Source organism: Bicyclus anynana, chromosome 5 (genome assembly GCF_947172395.1).
Source record: "Bicyclus anynana chromosome 5, ilBicAnyn1.1, whole genome shotgun sequence".
Taxonomy (NCBI): domain Eukaryota; kingdom Metazoa; phylum Arthropoda; class Insecta; order Lepidoptera; family Nymphalidae; genus Bicyclus; species Bicyclus anynana.
Genome location: NC_069087.1, coordinates 3,853,285 through 3,880,882, shown reverse-complemented (window position 1 = coordinate 3,880,882; position 27,598 = coordinate 3,853,285). Strand labels below are relative to the sequence as shown.

At 33.7% G+C, this 27,598-nt stretch overlaps 3 protein-coding genes across 3 annotated transcripts in view; all 3 read right to left on the bottom strand.

Moving 5' to 3' along the window:
• Positions 1-150: 150 nt before the first annotated feature.
• On the bottom strand, positions 151-2,996 carry LOC112048446 (odorant receptor 4-like). Its single transcript, XM_024085977.2, has 5 exons — positions 1,720-2,996; positions 1,535-1,634; positions 1,320-1,427; positions 776-931; positions 151-522 (listed from the first exon to the last, which is right to left on the bottom strand). The coding sequence occupies exons 1-5, from the start codon at positions 2,442-2,444 to the stop codon at positions 469-471; spliced, it is 1,143 nt and encodes a 380-aa protein (XP_023941745.2). The 5' UTR covers positions 2,445-2,996; the 3' UTR covers positions 151-468.
• On the bottom strand, positions 2,973-27,336 carry LOC112048447 (NADPH oxidase 4). The gene is made up of 12 exons (XM_052881703.1): positions 26,907-27,336; positions 20,237-20,332; positions 19,342-19,540; positions 15,178-15,275; positions 9,414-9,592; positions 8,998-9,112; positions 7,746-7,841; positions 5,176-5,316; positions 4,575-4,678; positions 4,127-4,249; positions 3,459-3,926; positions 2,973-3,168 (listed from the first exon to the last, which is right to left on the bottom strand). The coding sequence occupies exons 1-12, from the start codon at positions 26,958-26,960 to the stop codon at positions 3,042-3,044; spliced, it is 1,800 nt and encodes a 599-aa protein (XP_052737663.1). The 5' UTR covers positions 26,961-27,336; the 3' UTR covers positions 2,973-3,041.
• The window catches only part of LOC112048439 (chromodomain-helicase-DNA-binding protein Mi-2 homolog), a 35,960-nt gene continuing 33,099 nt past the window's right edge, over positions 24,738-27,598 (bottom strand). The window contains exon 19 of the mRNA XM_052881701.1: positions 24,738-24,748. The gene's annotated coding sequence lies outside the window, so the exon portion shown is untranslated. The remainder of the gene's footprint in view (positions 24,749-27,598) is intronic.

Sequence of the window (27,598 nt, the reverse complement as noted above, 5' to 3'; positions counted from 1 at the left end):
GAAAGACGAACAAACAAATAGACACACACTTTCACATTTATAATATTAATATGGAGTAGGTATGTTAGGTACATAAACATTTAGGCACTTATTTTAATTAAGAAATAAAATGGGCGTTTCGTAAATATAAAAATAATAATGTAATGAAACTAAAAATAGAGTATTTTGAAAATATAACGGGTAGTTTACATGAATTCTTTGAAATGAAAAAACATATTTTATTAAAAAAAGAAAAAAGAAAATACTTTATTTAAACATAGAAGCCGTTAGCAACATTTAAAGCAAAACAACTCTTTATATCAATCGAAGTAATCGAAGAAATATAATATAAAATGAAAGTTTTTGTTAGCGCTGAATGAAGTATTATTAACGTAGTAGGTGATCCTGCGACTCTTTATTTCACTACATCCATTGTTATTTGTTGTACCTTGTGATTATACCCAGCGGCATAGTAATTATTTTCTTTATCTAATCCACCATATCGCTCAAGACGGCAAAGATAGAATATGCATTATACAGGGCCTGGAAAAAAAAAAATCATCAACAGTGCAAAATTAAAAAGATTCAGCTAGTATAAAATTGTTTCAGTCCTAGGCCCCACTATAATTTGAAATTATGAAAATAAAGTAACGAATGACTCGTCGTTATATGAGTGAAAGGACATAAAGAAGACATTTTATCCTAAAACTCGTAATCATCAGATAGTACTGCTTTACCAAAAACTCTATTTAAGTCTGATATTACAAATTGCTAACGTATTGATAATAATTCTTACCTGACTGTAAGTTTCAATGCACATGACCGCCATTCCCCCTGCACTTATCGTCAGAGGCTTTTGTGCTACATTGATGACTATGAGGAGATCCTTTTGCATATCTATCGGCCAGGATGTCCAGCTAGATTCGTATGCTGCCTTAGCTATTCCCGTACTCTACATAACATTACTAACATTTATATTATCTAATAAAATATTAGTCAATTTTTATTCAATTTAGTGTTTATTAACGCTACAATTTATACAGCAGGATAAATGGATAAATGAATTTAAATAAAGAAAAAATGGAAGACTATCAGGAAACGTTGTCCTAAATATAAGATTACTAGCGGACGACCTCCTTAATCCGGCCCTCTTGCAAAATCCGTTCTTAGAGAACGTCTACTAACTTTACACTACTCCGTGCCAAATCTCATCTTCGTATGACGTCTAGTGTTTGAGATTTCGTGATGAATGACCTTTGGCATTTATATATTAAGATTGCAATAGCTGTCTTGAAATTTATTTACTAGATAATAAAATATTATACAACTTTTAGACTTACTTGAACAATCAACTCATTTCCCAGGTAACAATAAATGTATGCATTTATTAAAGCTAATCCTAGATATCCTACAAATGTTGCCAATAGGGTCTTTTGTTCAAAGCCAATCTGGAAATTACATACGTTAACAAAATGTTAAATTAATAATTGATCTTTTATCATACCCACGAGCATTTTTGTTATTTATTATTATAATACTTAAAATGTTTACTTACTACTGCAACCATTAGGGCATTCAAACACAATTCAATCGTAACTGCTAGATTTTGGATTAAAAAGTACTCTTTGAAAATATTTGTTAATGTTCTGGCATATCTGCAGTATAAAAACAATTAATAATAAATTATGTTTCTTTGTCTTTATTATAAATGTCTTATTTATAGTTTCAATTACTTCTTACCTCATAATTCTGACATGTTTCTTAACAATACCCTTGAATTCCTGTCTTACTTCCATATCTCTTTCCTCTGAATAATCGAAATCTTTCAGATGATCTTGTAACTCGATCAACTGGTCACAAAAGTACATTATGATACTACAAACGATGCCCTGTATTGCAAATGCTCTGTACAATATAGGTACAATGAAGCATACGGCCAAAAGTTGAGCGGATAGTAACAAATTCATTCGATTTTTCAATGGATCAAATGGCATCCACGCTTCAATAGTCATTTCTCTCTTATACTGACTCAACAAACTAAAGGCTGAAACTATGACTGTCGAGAAACCAGTTATTACAATAACATGTAATGCCATCAAATTCTTCCGTTCATTGATTACTTTGTCTCCTGAAAGCTTGATTTCACTTATGAGAGTGTTTAACTGCTCCCTCTTTAGAGTAAACAGTATTATTTTTGAAACAAAATTGTAAGCAACTAGAGCTTTATCTAAATTGGTCATCAACATAATTATATCATCTTTTTTATTATAAGTCCCTATTCCTGATATGACGATAAACGTAAAAGACAAAATAAATAGAGAAGCTTCATAGAATTTATATAAACGTAATACATCTCCGGACCAACCATCCTTTGGCCATAAACCAACGATTGTAAGATATTTCAGATTTAAGTCAAATAAATCACTTTCCAATATTTGCGCACGAATACTTCTTACCAAAGCCATCTTGCAAATAAACGCTATTTAATTACGTTAAATTACAAAACCGGTCAATCATTTATAACTGCATAAAAGTTCGTAATTCGATTTGTTTCTTGAACTTCAATATCGAAGCTTTTAAATTAGAGGTCGAATAAGTAATTACGTTGTTACTTTTCTGTGATTAAGTAAAAGTTAAAGCAAGGATAATATACAATTTGTAATTTATTGCATATATGAAAATTATCCACAAAGTTTTGTAACTTACTCGTTGTATTCATTTGGGCGAACTCAACCTTAGGTAATTTTTTGTGAGAAAACTAAGATTTGTGAATTAAAATTTGTATTAGAAAGTATTCTGGACTAAACAGAAATACAAGAAAGATTCTCTTTCTGGATAATATGTAACAATTAAGTCAGCTAGGTTTTTATTCCGATTTCGTACCATTTGATATTGCAGTTATAAATGAATTTGAAAAATCTTGGTCTTAATAGTATTGACTAATAAGATTATGTTGTCATTGTATATTAGCTACAACAAATTGTCTGAAATAAAAATCATTTAAATACACAGTATTTAATTTCAGTCCATAACTTATTAACAATAGGTATAGTTTCAATAAATCAGGAAAAACTCTCATGGATGAAAGTGAAACGAGTCTTTGATGATCTTGAAGAATAATATTTACACTTGCTCCTTAATATTTTAACTAGTTTCTTTGGTCCACAGCAGTAAAGGTTTAGATGTTCCCTAAAATTAATATAAATTGTCAAAATTATAATGTTTGATGTCAACAAGCAAGGATTCGCTGGATATAGGCGGCACAGGATCGTGATGTTTGGAAGTCCCTGCAAAAGGCCTATGTCTTGTAGTGGACGTCCATCGGCTGATATGACGATGATGATTAAAATGTTCTTGATTAAAGTAAATAGGGAGGACATAGATTAAGAAAGGAGTAGCTCAGAAAAATTAATAAATATTACATTGTATAAATTATTTGATATTTTAATATTTTTAAACAAAACATATATCTTACTTACTTTGGATATAAATGTATCCAATATCCAAACACTCGATCCCAATGTGGCCTTCCACTTTTCACTCGACAACCAATCAAAGGGTACTTCTTTGCAATATCACATCTACGAGTATCATGTAGTTTATTTACAGTTGATTTATCACTAAAAGCACAGCCATTTCTTTTCAAATGTGGCGTTAAAAGTGATGTTTCCTCGCCATTGTCCGTTCTATCTATTACATGACTTAGATTTCCATTTTCATTAACTACAATATGTACTATGGCACTATTTATATCACTTTCTTCTTTTTTGGTATCAATTTCATTACTATTTGTCACATAAAGCTCTAAATGCAGTCGGTCTGGTCTGTTGGCATTTCTCAATTGCAACATGGTATCGTTAGCTAGTTTCGCAATCCATGTAAGTTCAGATTCATGTCTTACGATCCATATCAAATGGATTCTATTCGGCAATCTGCTTCTGGGATTCCTGAAAGTAAATATTACATTGAAAATACTATGAAAATCTTTTATCTTTTATCTAATTTTATTTCGAACTGGACAACTGGGACTAAAGAGATACTATAGAAAAGCTATAAATATATAGTATCTTTTAGATACTACATATTTATAGCTTTTCTTTATAAGAAACGATGAGATTTGAGAGAGTGTTAACATTATTATACTAACTGGAGTATATCTCTAAGTGCAGACACAAAAGGAGTGATTCCAACGCCCGCCGCTACACATATTGCAATTCTGCTCGAACTTATACCTTCCATTGGACTTGAAAAAGGACCGTCTATAAGAATACTGAAACATAAATTATGTTTTACATAAATTAATTGCAATTTAATTAAAAAAGAAGTAATGTGGAATATGAACGAATGAAAAACTAAAATTATGAAAATTTGTTTGCGTACATCTTTAAAAAATACCCGAAAATCTCATTCGATATTTATGACTAATATTTTCTTAACACAAAGCTTATGGCAGTAGGTTGAGAGTGGGTTCAACGATAGAGTTTAGAGTAAACTCTAGAGTAGAGTCTTAATAGAGATTTTAAATGTTTTAAGTCTCCAATAGAGATTTTAAATGTTACATTAACTTAGGTTCATTATTCATCAACATCACTCACGTTAGGTTTGTTCCTTTTTCGTTTAATAATTTTTCTAAACACTCCGTCCAGTCTCCTTTTATTTTTATCCAAATAACAAATACTCTCTGGGTTTGTGTAGGAATCTGAAATTTAACATTATTGCATATATTTTTTTATACAATATAGGCTAGCGCTTGGCTACAATTAAGCCTGATGGAAAGCATTAATGCGGTCTAAGTTGAAGCGCGCTTATTCACTCTTGCTTTGAAGGTGTTTCAATTATAAATGTCAGGAAACACAAACGCCGGAGGGGCATTCCAAATTTTGTTGTACAAATTATAAATGTGGAATTTAGATGACTTATAAATTTAATATGGTAACTATATTTAAAAGTCTCTAAAGTCTAAAACTACATCTAAATTCCACACTCTCTCTTCATACGTTTGACCAACAGTCCAAAACCTTATAAGAAAGTAAAGGATGAGGAGCAGAGGAGAAAGTTAAGAAAATCATTTAAATCTAAATCATCAAAAATAACAATCAATTTAATAAATGACACTAATTTGGAGATTGCAACGGTTGATTCATTAAATCTGACTAAGAAAGAGAAATGAAAAAACTTACAGATATTCTAACTCACCTCAACCGCAGTGAACGGATGCCATTCTAACAAGGATACTTCTAAACATTGCATCAGCACGTACTGCCCTTTCCGACACGAGAACTGCTCGTGCGGACTGCTTAGAGTCAGGCTTATGGTGCGGCCGGACATGTGGGTTACCTAAACGCAATCAGAAATGCGATTTATTCATGTAAATTGATGTCATTTTAACTAGGATAAAAGTTTTGTGTCAGCACTATTGCCTTTTGGGTACTGCAGTCTGCTCGAAGTTAGGTTTATGGTGCGACCGAACATGTGGCGTACCTAAACACAATCAGATGTGTGATATAGGCATACAAATAGATGTCATTTTAACAAGGATATCCCTAAAGTTTGCTTCAGCTTTTGCCCTTTCCGACATGAGAACTGCCCATGCGGACTGCTCAGAGTCAGGCTTATGGTGCGACCGGATATGTGGGTTACCTAAACATAATCAGATATGCGATTTATGCATGTAAATTGATGTCATTTTAACTAGGATATAAGTTTTGTGTCAGCCCTTTACGACATTATTACTGAAGACTGGTTGAATTCAGCCTAATGGTGCGACTGAACATGTGGCGTACCGAAATGCAATTAGATATTATTTATGGTTACAAATAGGTCTTATCTTAACAAGGATATTTCTATACTTTGATTCAGCTCTATGGTCCTTTTCGACACCTCCGAGACAGGCTTGTGGTGCGACCTGACATGTGGCTTAGCTAAATGTAATTAGATACCTATGTGATTTAAGGAAGTAAATATAGTTTCAACAAGGATATATAAGTTTTGCGTCAGCACTAATTCCGACATAAGAACTGCTCGTAGTCACGCTTATGGTGCGACCGAACATGTGTCCTAGGTAAACGCAATTAGACATGTAACTTAATGAAAGTAAACTGATGTGGGTAGATTTAACAAGGATATAAGTTTTGTATCAGCAGTAATTGTCCTTTCCGACATGAAATGTTCGTAGTCAGGCTTAAGGTTCGACCGGACATGTGGCTGTGAAATTACTGCTCTGAGTCTTGAAATTCTGTCATTGATATATTAGGTATACCTAAGAAGTAGAGCTTGCTACATTATTCCTGAGTACCTAATATTGACCTTAGACATTAAATGTTGAAACAGATCCTATGTTTTACGGAATGAAATCTGAATTCTGAATCTCAATGAAAAATAGTATAACTTTTGCACATATTTATAATTTCTTTTGTTTTAATTTTTATACAATTCAGGATTCAAAGTCATTAAGTGTCGATCCCACAGGATGGACAGAATTACACACATCCGTGAGACTGCAGTGGTCCAGTAGTTAAGGCCCGCTTAACGAACATGGGAATGTTTTATTATGTTCAATCTTCGCTTTGCTATGAATGAACTTGATAAATATTCCAAATCATAGTTAATCGCAACCGATCAATCTATATACACCTTACAAATTAACTAACTAAAAATGGCTATGTGGTTAGTCTGTACGGCGTAGAAGTAGGTATATAAAAATCAATGCCACTTTTCGTTGTAAGTTTATAACTTAAGAACGGGCTCACCAATCCAAACCAAATGTTTAGGTTTTGTTCAGACTATTTTTTTTATTCATATAAAAGAATGTTTTCCATATCTTTTAAATATGACCAATATTCCTGTTCCCCTCCAATTAGTCGGAAAAGACTGTGTCAAGAGTGGGTACGACAATAGTCTAGCCAGCGGGGATCGAACCACCACCTCTTGGTTATGAGTCCGGCCCCTTTACCACTGAGCTATTGAGACTTATTATGGTATATGTGAAGTTTGCACAAAAAAATATATATACCTAATGAAACGAATGAATACGTCACGAGAATATAACAACTGTCAATATCAATCTAACAATTTAACCGTATGAAACTTATTAAACTAACATTGCAATATTTCAATTCAATCAAACTATCAATTTATTCCTTACCAGATGTGCATTACTCAGAACACAGTGTTTATTTTGTGTTCTGAGGTGCATTGTTGCAATATATAGATCATGCGCTGTGAGGAGTTGAGTATGCATAATATGTTCTGTTTACATATTTGAATTCTGAAAAGCATATAGATTCTGGATGTTGCCGAAAGATTTGTTGGTCTGTTGTTTTTTAAATAATTCTTGTTATTAACTTTTAGTGCTTTCCTTAAATGATTAGCTATTAGTGTCTTTAATAATGAGAAACAATTGTATATCCTTAAAACAAGCAATTAATTGTGGGAAATCTTAAATCTTTAATCAGTCCATTCAGTCGATATCTAAGAAGGTGAGGTATAAAAAGAATGGACCAACAAACCTCCTGGCAACATCCAGAATCATGGTCGAGATACATTTCTGAGATCAAAACTGTGAACAAAATGTATACACACTCAACACCTTACAGCGCCTGGTCTAATAGTAAGCTGAAACTCGTGATGAATTATAAATATTTATTTGTTTTGCTCCTAATTCCTTGCCTACAAATGAACTAGACAAAAAAGATGTATCCACTTATTATCTATATTTTAAGGGATTAAGAACTTAATTTATTACTTCATTAGGAAACCACACTTACATTCAAAATTCGAACTCTCGCGAGATTCCTCGAAAATATTCTCCACATCAAGTCTATAAAAAAGCAGCTGAGAGGTAACGCCATCCATTGCCACGTCTGAAATTAAATGTAAAAAAAAACTTATTAATTAAAGATAGAAAGATTAAAGAAATTTTAATTTGTATGAATGATACTTGGTTGATTAAAATATCACAAAATTAGATAAATTTAACAGAGCTATTTTCGTGTAAGTCCTAAATAGATAACCTTAGTACATAGTGTTTAGTATCGGGAATCATGTCTATGATATTAGGGCGGAATGCAAAGGGACATAACCAATGACGACCCATAAACTCTTTTATTAATGCCTGACACAGTTGCTTAATGAAATGTATGGTGACATATGAACATGTATGGCGATTATGTGATTTATTACTGAATACAGGATGTGGTTTTATAAAGAAAAATATTTAAAATCAATGACTGTTTATTCCATATAACTGTTTAACCCATTAAAGTTACGTCACATTTTGGAATCATCTCCGAACGAAAATGGGTCTCACCTTGTACTAATAAATTGTCCTTAGGTGAGATCATGGGCAAACGCATGCTTATCTAGATTTAAAAAAAAGCAAAGATATGGTCAGATTAATCAAAGATAAGACGTACGGTGTTATCCAAAACTCAGATACTATCCATTAACTAGCTTGAGTCAATGTTGCTTATGTACCTAGTGGTATGCCCTAATTGTATTTTTTTGCAAAAAAAAAAGGTTTTCAGAAATTATTTCTAAATTATTATTTGAATTAATTTAAAAATACAAAATAAGTAGTAAGTAATTTGCATGTTTTTTTTTTTTTATTCTTTACAAGTTAGCCCTTGTCTACAATCTCACCTGATGGTAAGTGATGATGCAGTCTTAGATGGAAGTGGGGTAACTTGTTAGGAGGAGGATGAAAATCCACACTCCTTTCGGTTTCTACACGACATCATACCGGAACGCTAAATCGCTTGGCGGTACGTCTTTGTCGGTAGGGTGGTAACTAGCCACGGCTGAAGCCTCCCACCAGCCAGACCTGGACCAATTACGAAAACCTCAACCTCCGTCTTGTAAATCCACCGCGCATACCACTGCGCCACGGAGGCTGTCGAAAAATGGGCAAGATACTTTTACCATTTACATTAACCTACCACCTGTAGGTATATATGTACGCATGTATTTATATTTACAAATAATAATTGATTGATTGATTGACTTCATTGCAATACTTACCACTGAATTGATTGGTGCAAATTTCGGACTGTATTGTGATGAAATATTTGCTGATATATTTGTTTCATTACTAACTATAACATCTTCGTCAAAAACTTGTTCCTTCAAAATGCCACTGAAAAATATGTACAAAATTAAATAGGTACATTATCTCTCATGTATTTATTAAAACAATGAAGTTATCATTTAATACATTTTTATTTTTTTAATAATTGAAAATTAATGTTTGACGAATATTGTTAGACTTCTAACACCCTGTACCATACTTATCTCATATGTCTTATCGTATATTCCTGTAAATATAGGGTGTCGTATCTAGTATGATATATCAAAATTGTATATACAGCCTTTCTTGATGAGTACTGTTTACTAACAAAGAATTTAGAAATTAAGGTAGAAAACTCATGTATCCTTACCTCAACGGATGTATCATTAGCAACACCATGAAAAGCAGATACAGTTGATGGGTGTACCAGAACACGTTATATACCCTACGTCTCACATATGTGGTGGAGGTCAACCCCATGCTTAGCACGATGATCAGCATCGAAGTACCAGTCACGCCTGGTACACTTATCAGTAAGAGTAATGGACTCTGAAATAATACAAAAAGCTGTATTTAAAAATTTGTTATTTTCTTATTAAAATATTTTAATTATTAATGTGATACGAATAAAAATAGATTCTGGAAGTATAAATAAAGTTCCTATTAAAGATTCAGTTTTTAACTATGTATAAAACTAGCGGACACCCGCGACTTCGTCCGCGTAAATTTCGATGTCAACTTTACTACTACCCCTACCCTACTCTACCCCTACCCTACCCTACCCCTACCCCCACCCTACCCCTACCCTACCCCTACCCTACCCCTACCCTACCCCTACCCTACCCCTACCTTACCTACACCCTAGCCCCATCCTACCCCTACCCCCATCCTACCCCTACCCTCCCCGTACCCTATCCCTTTCCTACCCCTATCCCACCCGTACCTCTATCTCTACCATACCCCTACACTACCCCTACGCTTCCCTACCCGTACCCTACCCTACCCTGTAACTTCTCTATCTTACTCCTACCCTTAGCAAAATCGGTCCAGTCCTTCGAGAGTGGTGGTATGACCAAGAGAAATAGAGACTTCTATGCTAATAATATAAAGAGGTAAAGTTCGTGTGGTTGTAGGAGGTAATCTCTGGATCTACTGGAGCGATTTGGAAAATTGTTTTACCAATAGAAAGCTACGTTATTTGCGAGTGTCATAGGCTATGTTTGATCCCCATATTCACACGGGAACGGAAACTTCGTAAATGAAAGCGCCGGGCGTCATATAGCGGAATTTCTGCGTCTTTTAGAAATTTTGTATTATCTCCGAAACTATTTAAGTAATTAACATACTGTAAAGGGCAAATCTTATCTCCATAATATCCTTGTGATTATTAAATAATTTATTTTAATAAGGATTGAAGTTTAGTTGTATAAATAATGACGTAAACCTAAGTATATAAAATTAATAATTTTTAAAACACAAAAGGTACTATAACTGCTAATATATAGAAGATAGATATATGGTGTCGCGGACTTTTTTGTAGAACTTTTAAAGATACATAAAGTCTCCATACATTAATTTCAATTTTACACAATAGTTAAGGCAGCGCATGCGAATAAGTCTGTTTAAAAGGTTTTTAGTCCGACCTGTATGACAAAAACTGTGATAACTCGGCTAATATATATGATACCAATAGAAAATATAGCCTATAGCACTCCCCGATAATGTAGCATTCTACTGGTGAAAGAATTTTTAAAATCGGACCAGTAGTTCCGAAGATTACCCCATTTAAAAAATGTGACAAACTTACAAACTTACAAACTTTACCTCTTTATAATATTAGTATAGATGAACTTCTAGTAAAGGGGAAAATTTTGAGCGAATTACAAATGAATTCCTATTGAAGGTCAAGATCTATTAGAACGTATAAACGAACTTCCTACTAGCTTTGACTAAAGATACAAACGAACTTCATATCGAAAACCGAATGTATGAAAGAACTTCTATTGAAGGCCATATTTCCTCAAAACTCAAAACATCCTACCGAAGTTCAAGTTTTCGTTACGTACAAATAGAACAAGGCCAAGTTTTAATCGAACGTATAAACGCACTCCCTAGTACTTATCTAATTTATGGATCTTCGATTCCGATTCCTTAAAATCAGGACTTCCTAATGATTATTATCACTACATACTCATAATACAAAACAACGTCGCTTTCTCTGTCCTTATGTACGTTTAACGCAACGGATTTTGATGCGGTTTTTTTAATAGATAGAGTGATTGAAGAGGAAGGTTTATGTGTATAATAACATACATGATCCCGCGGGATTTGTGAAAATCTGAAATCCACGCGGACGAAGTCGCGGGCGTCCGCTGGCTACCTATAAATATATCTGTGATTCCAACTACGATTTAAAATAGTAGCTTACAACAAAATAATGAAACACTAATCCAAACAGTGGCGTTTATTTCAACGAAATCACTATATTTCGAAACATTTAGTTAAAATAACCATGATAAATAATCACATAAGCAAAAATTCTCTGCCACTTGATGTAGTAGCTTATGTTTTGGGTCGCTTTAGAAACCACTGCTAAAATTACAAAAACAAAGTCACATGCAAATGCCAGTTTTAAATAACTTGTTACATGCAGTTGTATGCGATTGTATTCACGGGACTGCGTTGTGCTTCATTAATTTATATAAGAGTCTGCAGGACGCTCTCGCGTCATAATATACTCTCGTTAGGGTACACGCGTCTCTAGCACTCTCACCTTTTGCTGAATGTTACAAAATTATTCTGCATCATTCATAATTACTCGCATACATACTAGTATTATCCGCTTATTCCCTAAACTACGGTAGATACGTACATTAGAAAAATAGGCTGCTGTAAGTGCTGCCAGCTGTTATCATTAACTTTATTGGATATATACGAAAATTATCAAGTACCTATCATTTATTAGTAATTCTTAAGTTACATGTTATCGTATTCATTTTCTATTAATATTACTAACTTTACTTTACTAATCAAAATGACTAACCGTGTGTCTAATGATAATAAATAAAATAATTTTATATCCTAGTCCAACGGAAAACATAAGGAAATCCTACCTGGTCTCCACGATACAGATCAATCTAGTGTGGAGACCACAGGCAATTTACTTGGTTTTTGTATATATTTTTGGTTAATAAAGATTTATTTATTTATTTATTTATTAATGGAAGCCAAAATCTATGTCTGTGGAGCAAAATGTAATGAAGTAAGCTAAGTGATTAGCCGTTCTAAGACATATTACTGCATATCTATATGATTAGATATTATTGATAAAATATGTCATCCAGTGGCTAATGAAAACCTTTCGTGAATATCATAGATTAGATGGTGATTATTGCCCAGTCACGTTGTGATGTTTGTTTCGTTACAGAATAAAAGAAATGCGGTTGTTATTGCTTTGATGTTAATCATATTAGGTGACTAATATACACCAAAGTTAGTGAATGCCTATTCACTAACTTCGGCATCAAAGAAAAGTTGTAGGTCATGCAATAGGTACGAACATCAAACTATGCCGAAATTGTGTGCCCCAATCCGAGTGTCACAGCTAACCGGCCCTGGCGCTGTGTATATAGAGCTTTTGAGCTCAAAACACTTTGAAAAATTCAGCAGTTACACGAAACCAGTACGTTGTAAAAGAAAATGATACAGGAGAAAACTGTACTACGCTACGCTACGACATTACCTTGTTCGAAGATTACGTTGATGTTTCAGTTATGTCTGAAAAAATTTTTCAAATCAGACCAGTAGTTCCTAAGATTAGCGCGTTCAATTAAACAAACAAACAAACTCTTCATTTGTATATATTAGTATAGATATAGATATCGATTAGTAGGTATAGATAGTTAAAAATTAAAAAAAGGAACTAATTAATAAATGATAGAGTTAAAAGATTGGTAACGAAATAAAATAAAATCATAGCCCGCCAACCCACATTGAAATAGCGTGGTAAGTTATTTAAGCTCCATATCCCCTCTTCTTTGGAAGAGGAGGGCGGCCTGACTCAGTAGAGGTGGTAGAGGCCTGTTAAAATAGGCTGTTAATATTGCTCCACCTAACTGTTGTACGATACGATGTATATTAAAGTCCCTGAATCACAACATCGACCTACTAGCTGAATCATGTGGTCATAAATTTTACATAAACGACCCATATTCACGGCTTATCATCATATTCCAGCGAGCAGAATGACTGCCGTGCGAGTGTTTTAATTGCATTTTATGTAACAGACATCCATTATAGTGTTTAAATTCAATTATTCTTAACGCATTTATTTCCATAAAGCTCGTTTTAATGGGCATATTAATTTAATAAATTTATTCTCTCAATCTGAAGTTGATAGGCATTACCTATTTATATTGAATTACTAACCCCGCGGTGCCGTGATAGCCCAGTAGTGTGGGTTCGAATCCGGTCCGAGGCATGCACCTCCAACTTTTCAGTTGTGTGCGTTTTAAGAAATTAAATATCACGTGTCTCAAACGGTGAAGGAAAACATCGTGAGGAAACCTGCATACCAGAGAATTTTCTTAATTATCTGCGTGTGTGAAGTCTGCCAATCCGCATTGGGCTAACGTGGTGGGCTATTGGCCTAATCCCTCTTATTCTGAGAGGAGACTCGAGCTCAGCAGTGAGCCGAATATGGGTTGATAACGAACGAACCCCGCGGTTACTGCGTACTTCCCTTTCTGGTGAGCTAGAGAACTAGAGAGCCTGTGAGTTAGGAGCAAACCCTAACAATTAAGGTTCTCGTCTCATTTCTGAATTATTTCTCTACTCTCAATGCAACAAAAGCTCACTACTGTCCTTCCCACTAAGCTAGTTTCAGTTGACCGTTGATGAAACACTGACTGAAACTCAAGTGAGTTTTCCTTTTATATAGGTATTTCTTTATAAAATCGTTCAATAGCATGATACATATCATCATTAACAACCCATATTCGGCTCACTATTGAGCACGAGTCTCCGCTCAGAATGAGAGGGGTGAGGCCTTAGTCCACCACGCTGGCCCAGTGCGGATTGGCAGACTTCACATACAAAGAGATTTGAGAAAATTCTCAGGTATGAAGGTTGCTTCACGGTGTTTTCCTTCACCGTTTGAGACGTGTTATATTTAATTTCTTCAAATACACATAACTGAAAAGTTGGAGGTGCATGCCTGGATCGACTACGACCTCCGAATCGAAGGCAGGAATCATATCCACTGGGCTATCACGGCTTCCACGATATAGTATACAAGAATTGATTGAAAACGAAATACCATAAACTTCCAACATAAAAAACCGTGAATAATGAGTTTAAAACTTGACCATGCGAGAGATGAACTTTTCGATACCGTGACATCCTTGTATTATGTAAGGCTTTCACAATCTTTTCACTACAAATGCACTGTACTTTTCTTTCAAGGCGTGACAAAGGCGGTACTACCCGAGGGTCGTTAGGAACAGCTGATTCAGGAACTCTACGCTGGTCTAGTGTTTGCTCATGCCCTTGACTTGTCGCTTGCATTAATTTCCCAACCCTACGTCATTTTTGATGAAAGATCAGTGAGCAATTTTCAGGTACCCTACCGAAAGTAATTGAATATTAAATGACAGGAAATTGAAAAAACGAAAATAAAAAAGGTTTTTATATATCTAGCTGTATGTTACTTAGGTCGATTGTCATTTCCATACCTTGTATAATCCGCCTTTTTCACAAATTCTACAAGAACCGTGGATTTTTTCAAGATAAAAGTAATCTATCTCTATCCTAAATCAGTAGTTGCGGCGCGAAAAGGTAACAAATATCCATACAAACCGTCCGATAAATTAAAATTAGAATAATTAAAATGACAATGTGATAGATGCCTATGTTAAAATTCTTAAAATTAAAAATAATAAAATGAATTTATTGTGTAATAAAAAATTTACATTGTTCGAAGTTTCCGTTGAATATAAACACAAACTATATTCCGTTTTTAGTATATACTCGTATGTAACGTACTCGTATTCGTACTAGGTATAAACACAATAGTTTATTGAAAGAGGATTTACCTAAGAAATAATAATCTTTTTGTATCAAAAGGTATATTTTACCTGGTTTCTGTAACTCGCCATGTTAATTTCCTGCCTTTCTTCGTCGTAGCTTCGTGAAAAATTCCATAAGTTCACGAAATGCGACACGGAATGTACGACTGCAACAAAATTACGAAATTCAAATTCAAATTCAAATTTCATTTATGTCAATTAGGCTTAATTTACAAGCACTTTTGAAAAGTCAAGTTATGTCATGATTTAATGGAGGTAAATAAAGTCGAAAACTTAAAATTAAAGTTAAGAAGGTTCCAAATGCGAGTCGCCTTATTACGTTATGCTACCTGCTACGCCGTAGACAACAAAATACCTATAACTATTCTATATCTACTATAACTTCTATCAACTATTCTATAACTATGTAGCTGTACTACGTAGTTCCCGTGGAAATACGAGGAAAAAATATATGTTACTCTTTTTTTATTTATTCTTTACAAGTTAGCCTTTGACCAGAATCTCTCCTGATGGTAATTGATGATACAATCTTGGATGGAAGCTATAACTTGATAGGAGGAGGATGAAAATCCACACCCCTTTCGGTTTCTACACGACATCGTACCGAAACGCTAAATCGCTTGGCGGTACGTCTTTGCCGGCAGGGTGGTAAAAAGCCACAGCTGCAACCTCCCACTAGCCAGACCTGGACCTCCGTCTTGTAAATCCACCGCGCATACCACTGCGCCACGGAGGCCGTCAATACTCTGTGGACATGTAGCTTTCTAATGAGTTAAATTGTAACACACAATCGATCGAACGAACAAAAATATCAAAACTTGCCTGTTTATATAATTAGTTTAAATGGGCCATCTGATTGTTCTGTAAGGTTCTATGGCCTCAGCATTAGTTTTATTACGCAATATTGTAGTCAAGCGCATATTTATTTTGCAAAAAAAAAACTTGGTTGTAATCTACAAGCCATACAAGTATTAATGGCTGTGGATAGGTTCAATTTTCCCTATCATATACGCGAACATGCAACGTCACGCGACGATTATGTGTCCACGACCCGACTATTATTAAGTAAAAAATACCTTTTCACCGTCATCTACCATGTTATCAAATACAATACCTTTTTTTGTACATACTTAGTTGACGACGGTCTACTAAGCAAACTTGATAGAGTATGGTGCCTTGCGTACCTTTTAACGGAGAGGTTTTGGATCGTCTTAGAATTTAATACATACAGGATGTACCGTAATTAATGGATTAAACGCAAACGGTACACCACCTTATTATCTAAAACGAATTTGAATAGTTTTGAACAAATTCTTAGGGTGACCAAGTTATACTGTCTTTTTTTGAGATTTTTCAAATTTTTTCTATCTTGAATCAGTTTTTACAATGATGCTGTAATTAATATTTTAAAGATCTGATTTTTGTTAAACATTACAGATTAAATTATCAATATGATACTATTTTTATAAATAATAAAAACACTTCATTTGCGTTTTATCCATTAATTACGGGACACCTTGTTTATACTGTTCTTCATTGGCTCAGATCAGTAGCTACATTCTTAAACTTAGGCGTTTCCAGTAAAATGCCTCCGAACTCGTTTGAGTAGGAGTCTAGATTTCTATAATGAATACGAGCAGGTATCCGCAGAAGAACCAAAGTCACTGACATAGCTCAGCGAGTCGCGAAGCTAAAGTGCCACATAGTTCGAAAAGCCAATGGACGTTGGGGTTCCTAGGTGCTGGAATGGCGACCCCGCACCGGAAAGCGCAGTGGTGGTCGACCCTCCACTAGGTGGACTGAGGACATCAAGCGGGTTGCAGTGAGCCGATGGATGTTGGCGGCTCGAGACTGTGGTATTTGGAAGTCCAGGCAAGAGACTTATGTCCAGCAGTGGACGTCCATCGGCTGTTAATGATGATGATGGTGATGATAGGACCGGACCTGGTGATAGATTCATTCCCCGTGGATTGGGTTACTATGGTACCCTAATTCAACGGGAATGGGAAATTATATTTTTTTATATGGCAAATATTCTTTGAAAAAATTAAACATCTATATGTTATCAATGTTTTGATCTGACTAGGTACTATCAAATAATATAGTAGCATGAACAGTGATATCACAAAAGCCTATCGAAATGGATTTCAGTTAGCAATTAAAAAAATGCACTTTGATTTAAGTATTTAAACTGTAATTTTTATATGCTTTAGACACGCAAACATGCAAACCCAACTCCGTGAACATTGGTAGAAAACAAATACTCATTTTTTACAAGAGTGTCAAAAAGACTGTCTTCAAAAAAATATGAAAAAATCCTAGTTTTTAACCGACTTCCAAAAAGATATGTAGGTTTTTTTTTATATATACCTACTCACACTCTTTTACGCATTTGTGAGCGATTTGAACGCAACTTTCTTTAATTAATAGCTGCCTTTTTGGAGAAGATTCTTAGCTAAGTAGATGATGATGATGGATGATGATAATTCATTAATGCTATTCCGAGTCATGTACTCATTATTTTTATTATTATAAATAATTTTAAATTATCATTTATGTTCTCAAAAAAAATTTGTAGTTTTTTTTTTTAATAGTGAAATATCAAGAGCACCAATAAAATTAAAAAAATTACTGCAAACAAAAATCCGTGGTCTAAGCCTTTAGAAATAAGCAGTAATTGAGTATTTACACTAAGTATTATTTAATAAAGAATTGCCCGCCCAATCACACTAGAGCAACATGTTGGGTCTAAGCTCAAGCTCACGCTACGAGTATGTCAAGTTTGAACTGAAATTAGCACCGTCTTTTTAAAAATCAAATACAGTACGAGTATAATTCTAACATCTTGTCTAAGAAGTCTATACATTCTAAGGAGTTTTCTCACAGAACAACAGCAGTCTCTCTTCACGAGTTGATCTTTAACGCACAAGTCGTAAGTCGTAGGTCGTAAGTCCTAAGTCCTAACTCGTAACGGTGTCGCGTCATTAACCTCGTCTGAAGGGCATAATGGCGCAGCGAGAGGCGTTTACGCGCTAAGCTCTTTGAGCAACGCGCAAGTTGCAACTAATTTACAATTCATCTAAGGACTCTGGTACCTACATACAATTATTTCCAGGACCTCTATAAATTATTTTTGCGCATACATTGTGTTCCGTGTTACGAGTAGAGCAAATCAAAGTTATCAATAAAATTGCACGATTGTAGCGAATATTTTAACCTTATTCTTGTAATATATTCATTCCTATGCTCGCTTTATGAAATGTAGTTTTAAATAAATCTACATTATTTTAAATTCTAAAATAATGTAGACTTAACACACTACTAACTAAATTGTATTATTTTATTTATAACTTTACGGGCAATATTTTGAGATTTGGCACAGTCAATAGAAATCAAAAACAAAAATTATTTCTTAATTATTATTTTTCTTAATTATTAGTTAATATTGTATTAACTTATTATCAAAAATATGTATTATGAAGATGTCTAAAAGTGGATAATCTTAACTGAGGAAAAAGTAGAGCACTACTACTACTATAAAGTAAATGCGAATGTGAGTTCGTTTGTATATTTGCTATGCGTAAATCATCAAATTTTAAATTCTCCATTGGAAAGCTACATTATTATTTTTTGACGGCCTCCGTGGCGCAGTGGTATGCGCGGTGGATTTACAAAACCGAGGTCCTGGGTTCGATCCCCGGCTGGGCAGATTGAGATTTTCTTAATTTGTCCAGGTCTGGCTGGTGGGAGGCTTCGGCCGTGGCTAGTTACCACCCTACCGGCAAAGACGTACCGTCAAGCGATTTAGCTTTCCGGTACGATGCCGTGTAGAAACCGAAAGGGGTGTGGATATTCGTCCTCCTCCTAACAAGTTAGCCCGCTTCCATCTTAGACTGCATCATCACTTACCATCAGGTGAGATTGTTGTCAAGGGCTTGACTTGACTTGTAAAGAATAAAAAAAATTATCATTTTTTTTATTATTATATTCTTCTTTCTTGCCGGTTTTTTTCAGTAGAACCAGCCTTCCGAACTGGTGGTAGAATCTTTACAAATAGTCAACTGACGTGTCAAAAGTGCTTGTAAACTGAGCCTACTTGAAATAAATGATTTTTTTTGGATATGCAATTAACATAGGCTATATTATATCCCATATGCCGGAAACGGGGACTAGTGCGCTAGTGTCGATATAAAAGGTGCATTAAGTACTAACCTGCAAAAAACACCAGCGTAATTGCAACAGTCATGTGGAAACTCTTCGTTCTCTCCAGCCAGAAGATAAATAGCCCCGGGCATATTTTAGACATCATTCTATACAGCAGTTGGTTCAGCTTCTTACATAACGGGAACAGAACTAGAGCACAGCATAGGTTCAAAACCGTCGCAGTACCGCGCGATACGCAGAGGCCTAACTATAAAAATTAAAAAAAAATATATTAATATTGTGTTTTTTTGTTCCAGAATTTCAACATTAGTCTTTAATGGGGATTTCTAAGAGTGTACAGCACGACAATTTTACGTCAAGGATTACCTATAGGCCTAATATGCAACCAACGATTATATACACACGAAATATTAGTGAAGGTATATGGACAAAATGTTACCATAAGCGACGCAGCTGGAACTACCGCTATCTCTTTCATGGTGTTGGAACAAAAGAAATGGGACTAGGACAACTGCGCCGATATTGGTTGACTTTCGTCTGTTTCTCTTCACGATATATGTTATTGGTCGCTTGATGCTTATCAACCTATATATACCTATCACTGCCGTCAATAGTCATAAACCACAAAAGTAGAGTTAAAATTACGTGAAAGTTTATTTCATGATGAATAAGTTCAAATGTGTTAAATCAAGCTGAAGTTGTTAAGTGTTAATAGTAAATTAAATTAAGGGCTGTTAATTAGCACAAGTGTTTTACCTCACACTTCTACCCTATATAATGAAATATTCTTATTAACTGACTTCCAAAAAGGAGAAGGTTCTACGCTTGGAAGTATGTATGATTTTTTATTATTCTATTTTGCTGGCTAAGTTCCTAGTATATAGCTACTATTAGACTTCAAAATATTAACATAGAATATACAACCACTAACGCAGAGACTTACCCCTAACATACGCCGTAAGTAATAAAACTGGCGACCATTTAAATAAAATGTAAAAGATTTGTAAAAAATATATAAAATTAATGAGATCCATGATATCTGAAACAAAAGAAAACATTACTTTTTACATTACTCTACAGAGTCAGAAACGATTGGACTTAAAATATAAATTCACTAATACAAATTACATTGTACCTACATATTTACCACACAATGTTTCATACGAGTTTTGAGTTATGACTCAAATTACACGAGTCAAGTAAATATTGCTACGCTTGTTTGCTAAACTTGGTATCGGTTAAAAATTATTGTTCCACGTATATTTGTGACGTGGTAACTATTTATGTTCACTAAAATACACGAGAAAACATAGGATGAAAAAAAATAATAAACCCTGGCTGAGTTTGTTGTGGGCTCAACCCTCGTACTTTATTTTAAGTTTTTGACTTATTGTTATCACCGTTATCTAATAATATTATTACCTGACGTTTCAAAAGCGCTTCTGTTATATACCAGAATTTTAAACTTCATAAAATACAAATCTAAGCACATCTGAATCTACGAATTATTTTAGTTAAATTTCCATGTCAGTTACAAAAAGCAGTAGTAGTTTAGACTGTGTAGTTACGTTGATAGTGTTACTCACGTTATGTTTATTTTAGAACAATCACTCACGTTTGAACTGAGCATATAATGGAAATTTAAGAAGGATAAATATAAACCGATCTATTTTTGGGTTTTCTTTTTGGGTTTAAAATATTTATTATTTCACTAAGAATTAACTCATTCACTTATGTGAAACTTACAGGCTAGTACATTTCAGTTTGAGCGTACAAGAAATAGTAAAACGTAGTAATAATAGTAGTGCTAACAAATAAACTATAAACAATAATATAATAACAAAATATACAGTAAGAATTATAACGTGATAAACAAAAATACATAATAATTCAATTTTTAATGACTATTTAAATCTCTCATCTATAAAATCTAATAGCTGCTAGTAATTACAAATTTTATTGAAAGACGAGTATCAGAGTTAGGGCGTTTTAAGCCAGCGTTATTTGGTGACTTTAAAGTTTATAAATTTGTATTTGCACCATACGGTACCTTCTACAAAGTTACAATATATTTATTTATAAAAAAACTGAAGAATTTGTAAAAAAAAAAAAAAAATGGGATGTATGTGCATAAATATTTTGAGTGTTGTGTGCGTGTCTGTGTACCTATTTGTAACATATTAAATACGAGTAGAAAGAGATTGTGTTTTTCTTGAAAATACACACATGACATGTATGCCGTGAAAACCACAATGTTTACAATTATTGGAAAACCATGAACTGGATAGACGTGTTTTCTGCCCAGTAAACAGACTTTATCTAAGGCCCAGAGACTTCTCTTTTAATACCGCCGAAATTCGGTTACTGTAGCCAAAAAATATAGCACGTACGTGACACGAACTAGTTTTCTTACTTACAAGTACACAGGGATTCATTAACATCGCTAGCCTCTAAAAGGACATGAATCCTATGACTAAGTGCCTGTAAGTGCTAGACATACCTTATTTTAAGGGTCCTCCTGTGGCCTTGAATATTTTCTCAGCCTATGCATCTACCTTATGTACCTAAATATGGTAGCAAATTATGATGGTTGATGACCATGGTTGCTTTGGAAAGTTGTTGGAAGGTACTAACCCTCAACCATCCATTTATAAAGCGTATTTTTTGATAGATTTTCCTTGGCATGATGTAAGAAATCATATTCCCAGCCAGTCACTTAACTTTGCGGCAACCCTCCGAAAAACATAATTAAAGATTATTGAATTAGTAACTTCTTATGGGAGGATAAACCCCTAGGTAACGCGTTACGGTTCCAATCTGTCTGCAGCAGGTTTAAGTTATCACTTCTGTCGAGTATCCCGAGACGCTTTAAATTAAGAAGAGAATAAGTACTTTAAGGGTCTGCGAAACGTAAGCGAAGGGTTGCCACTAAACTAAAGATCTAGAACTACAGGAGAAATTTTTTTTTTATATAATGATTTATTTATTTTGCTATCATCCGCGAAAAGCCGACGAATCCATGCGACAACGTCACCCAGGTCCGACAAAATACTCTCTAGTCTCTACGTACGTACTCTACAACGTGCAATTGCAATTGCACTTTGTTGAGTCAACATCTCCTGAGGATGCTCCGGTTTCGGGGTGAAACGTACGTAGAGAGTATTTTGTCAGACCTGGGTGACGTTGTCGCACGGGTTCGTCGGCTTTTCGCGGATGATAACAAAATAAATAAATCATTATAAATTCATGATGAATTTCCGCAAAGTAACGCCTGCTTCTATCCAATGTTTTTTTTTGTTTTGTTTTTAAAGGAATATTTATTGACAAAATTTTTAAATATCACCAATATTTCCGTTCCTCTCCAACTAGTGGTCATGATACCCTGTAGAAAATATCAAAAACTCCATTTTAGTCTTGGACAATTGAGAATCTATACCCCTAAAACATGCTACCTTTCAAAGCCATCACGGTAAAACTCTATAGTTGGCTACCGTATTTACATATAATAACATCGCCTGACAATCTTTCAGCCTTCAAAAACAAGATACAGGTATGTCTAGCTCTCGCAGACATTCGCTCTAGTAGACGACAAGACATGCGTCGGAAATGTAAACTGGCACAGCTAGACACTTCACAGCAGACGCTATTCAGCTACGCGTAGTCTATCTGCTACGTCTATACAACGCCTTTGACAACCCATCCATTGAACACAACTCATCTGTATTGAACACAAACCATCTGTATTGAAATCATTGGAAATGAATAAAGTCGAATAGAACGGAGATGGTCCCGCATTAATTTATGGACGTGGAACGCATTATCGGATTCTCATTTGCATGTGATGAACTGATGACAGCTTCCCTGTAATCTGTTACGCTCGGTCGAGTGAGGTGTGTCATAATGTATTGGTTACATCTACTTCCTATAATTCTTTGTATCAATGATTGACATTGAATTATAGAGCGAGATCATGTAATGGCCAGACCTCTGTCATTTTTAACCGAAAGTGATCAACAGGTAGAACATAATATGATGTTATTTTTCGCTTTTTAGTTTAGTTAGTACGTTTTATGTTTTTAAAGTCGGTTGTATTTTTTTATTAAATTTACACACCCACCAGCCAAAATACAGTTGCATAATACTTAAAAACATACTAATTAAATACATAATAATCAAAAAGTTTATATTAAAATGTATAAAAGGTTATCTTTTCTCTATTTTAAATGTTTACATACATTTAATTTTTCTTTTACAAAAAAAAATGTTAAATTCTAGATTCTAAACATAATTATTATAATAACGACATTCATAAATATTTAAAAGGTTACTTATAATATGTCTACAACATCATATATTCTAGTGAAACCCAAGACAAATACTTTTAAAGATTCCTCAGGTAATGTATACCACCTTGAAAAATGTGTTTTAGGTCAAAACTCTAGGCACGCACTGAAAAGTCGCACTTTGAAAGGCTTCTTCATATTTTAATACGACGACAAGCTTCGTAAACTTTTATAGAAGACAAGTATTTTGTTCACCTACATATTTATTAACTCGCCTGGAAGGCTTTTTCAGGTTTGTCGTAATCACGATGTTGTAAAATGTAGATCCCTGTGTGTAGGGACATAGGTATAAAGGCTATTCTAGAAGAACCTTGATTTGTTAATGAGGCTCATCCAGATTAGTTCAGCCGTTCTGGATTACTATAATATGGTGTAACTGACCCGAATGGTAACGTGCTTAGAGGTTTGTTTTTTCGGATCTAGGTGACATTAATCATGGATTCTTTGGTTTTCGCGGATAATAGCAAATTAGATTAATTACTATTCGTAGGTAATCATTATAAACTACCGCAAAGGCACACCTGCAATTCAATGAGTCTGTCTATTTACTCTTTTCTCGGAAAATACTAAATGCATTTTCATGCGGTTTTCACACGTAGATTCATACGCGCTTTTATAAATTGAGATATACATAGCAGATATTGTTTGACCAGACGTCGAAGTATTTGTCTGAAAAAAATTAATTCCACGCGAACGCAGATACGAGCGTTCACTAGTTGTGAGAAAAATTTGAAAACGTTGAAGGTACTTTGCTTTTATGTAAAATTAACCAAAAATTCGGGCAACGTACCGTGTCACCTAGTATATTTATGTATATGTAATTATGTAGGTATTATTTACTTAAATAACTTTCGTTTTTTACTATGCGACCAAATGAAATTAAGACAATTAGCCACGTTTGTTCCCCTGTGACATGTCTAACAGTATAAAATCTTTGCCTATATCTAATAATAAATAGTCAATCTAGGTACTCCCTCCAAATAGGGATGATGACAGTCTTTTAAATTGTATATAAATTAAGAGTATGCTATTAGTAAAGCAATTTTGTAAAAGTAACAGGGTATCTGCGATCATTACTTTGGGAGTTATAGGGATTTAAAGAGTCAGATTTGCGGCTCTGTCACGGATCCCTGAAAAATGCCCAAAACATACAAAATACAAAATGGCACGAACTAATGACGTCGTAGGCAATTAATGATCGTTAGATTTGTATGGGCGTTTAAACAAAACTACTATATCTTTGTTATTTGTGCGTTTATATTTATAGTTCATTTATTAAAAAATGTCACATTTAATGTAAGGAAGCTAAAACTGTATGAATTTTCATCTAATTACGATAAAAGATTTTTAATAGATTTTGAAATTTTATAATCTTATTTATTTTGCAAATATCCAGTCAATCTTTGCTTTTTATGTACAAATTAGTTAACATTGACCTTATTTACCCGAATTTATTAAAAAAAATCAATATATTCAAACCTAGTCATCATCCCCATTTAAGGACCTTGATGTATTAGCAAATTTTTCCTCATATAATATAAGGAAAATTAAACAAAACATTCATTTTGCTAAAATATCAAGGTTTCCAAATTTAAGGACCTTGATGTATAATTTTTCCTCATAAATACATAATTATTAATATTATACATAATTACATATACATAAATATATAATGCAAGCAAATACATAATTGGGCATGTGTGCGCTGTTTAGGGTAGCTAAATTCGGATCATATCATAATATATCATAGCATATCTAATAATATAAAATCGTTGGATATAAATAAGTACATAAAAATAAAATGTCCTGATTTGGACACGGTAGCCAGTCTGAGTCTACGCTGGAGATATTTAAATGTAATTATGGCTTTACTTTTTTTTACCTTATGGCTTTTTTTCAATTCTTTTTTTTTATTATTTACAAGTTAATGAATAATAATGAAATAATTAAAAAATAATCTAAGATCTAAGATGCAAAAACTCATTAAGAACCTGTATTACTAAAGTGAAGTATGTCTGACTATGGCAGGCTCATGATCCATATCTTACTATTAGAAAGGCATTTTTGTCTTTTCAGTTTTCATTTTCATACAGATTTACTTATTAGTGCACGATTTCACTACTCACCTTTTTTATAAGAATATTAGCTAAATGTCAGTCGGATTCTGCAACCGAGGGTTCTGTACAAATAAGTATATTTGCTTAATCACGGTGGTTGGTTAACGATTACCTACTTTATATCCATTTATTAGCTGAAAAATATAAAGCTATAAAATATCTTTATATTTATTAGCTAAATAGGATTTTTTTTAAAGTTCCATATTTGGATTTCCATTTTACTATAGGTACAGACTGGGCTAATGCTGATCAACTTAAATCATACAATGTAGATTCCGCAAATAATTTCGCCAAAAGAGAATGCAACAAAAGCAAAACTGAATAAAACTGTTCATGATTCATACGAGGCAACCCGTTCAGTCAAGTGAGTGACTAAAATAATTAATTCACCATACGTTGCTAGGTTGTTCAGCGAACGAGAATTCGCACTGAAGTTGTGACGTAATGTATTTATTCAACGCAAAACTATCACCACCACAGCTGACATCAGCAGGCTTTCTTGGAACTAAAGGGCACGCAACCGCTATTCATGATATGCCTATTTCGAAATAAACAGGAAAGTTAGAGTGTATGTAAGAAATTTTATTCGATTTTGAGTAAAATCCTGAATAAATACACCTATTAATATTATTTTTAAAATAATATTAATAGGTGAACAATAGGTGAATTAATATTATTTTAAAAATAATATTAATAGGTGAAAGAAAGAAATATCTAGCATATTATATGTAATATAGGTACAGTATTACCTACCTATAGGCTAGGTATTTCTTTTAGATTCTTGTAGTCTTTAGCTAAAGTTTAAATATAGTATATTTCCTTTTTTTATTTTTTATAATATTATGTAGTTAATATAATAGCTGTAGGTAGTGAATATATAGGTAATAACAGTTTCCTCAGTAAGTATATATAGTATATATATACATTTCTATGAACGGTAGGCACAGTACAAAATTATTTGATTTTCCTTTTCATTTGCTTTAAGTAATTAACATGATTTAGTCAAAGTATACTAACTCAAATAATAGCATAATCAAATTATAACAGAAATAATAAAATCCTACCTACTTAGCTATTCATTTGGTAGGATAATGTAGACTTTACTCAGGGTAACTTGCAGTGGATATATTAAAATTAAAAAATATATACTTACCAAATAGATGCGTCTCCTTAAAAACACACATAAATCGTATAAATATCGCGACATGTCGTTAAATTAAAAATAATTAAACTATTTTAAATTTAAAATAAAGCCGTCGTCAATTTAAACAATAATTAAGTATTTCCATAATTTGAAATTGGAACAACGCTTGCTCAGCGTTCGGTAATCGGTTTGATTACTTTCCCGCTCTTGTTTTTTTTTTCACTTGATATTTTTTTAAATTTATTTTAAGGTTAGAGTTCCGGCGTGAATAACCATTATAACGTGTTATGTGTTCGGAAAGGACGCGGGTGACTGCCGCCGTGCCGCGTCCGAGCACACGGAGAATAGGCTGAGATTTGTTAGGTCATCGTTTCGCTCCCCATGATTATAGTCCAGCTCCAGTTGTTCAGTATCAAATATCAATACCCATTTCATCTTTAACCGACCATGAAATTCGCGATTAAGTAATATGGGACTGCGCTGAAGGTCCTCACTTCAACATTTCCATTAAACAAGATTAAGGTAGTAATAGAGGTATCCTTTTTCAGGATATTTCTTATAAAATTTTTAGTTAATAAAAAACAATAATTATATTTGAAACTTATTTTAACGTAATGTAACTAAACATATTCTCTGTAATAAATATTGTCTATCTGTATTAAAGAAGTTTGGTTTAAGTCGCGTTGCATGAACGTGATCAT

Coding starts and splice junctions, on each gene's coding strand:
- LOC112048446 (XM_024085977.2), bottom strand. CDS start 2,444: ATGGCTTTGGTAAGAAGTATTCGTGCGCAAATATTGGAAAGTGATTTA. Junction 932..1,319: donor GAAATGAGTTGATTGTTCAA/GTAAGTCTAAAA, acceptor AATGTTATGTAG/AGTACGGGAATAGCTAAGGC. Junction 523..775: donor GCATTGAAACTTACAGTCAG/GTAAGAATTATT, acceptor TTTTTTTTCCAG/GCCCTGTATAATGCATATTC.
- LOC112048447 (XM_052881703.1), bottom strand. CDS start 26,960: ATGTCGCGATATTTATACGATTTATGTGTGTTTTTAAGGAGACGCATC. Junction 20,333..26,906: donor TAAGGAGACGCATCTATTTG/GTAAGTATATAT, acceptor CTTTTGTTTCAG/ATATCATGGATCTCATTAAT. Junction 4,679..5,175: donor ATCCGTTCACTGCGGTTGAG/GTGAGTTAGAAT, acceptor GTTAAATTTCAG/ATTCCTACACAAACCCAGAG.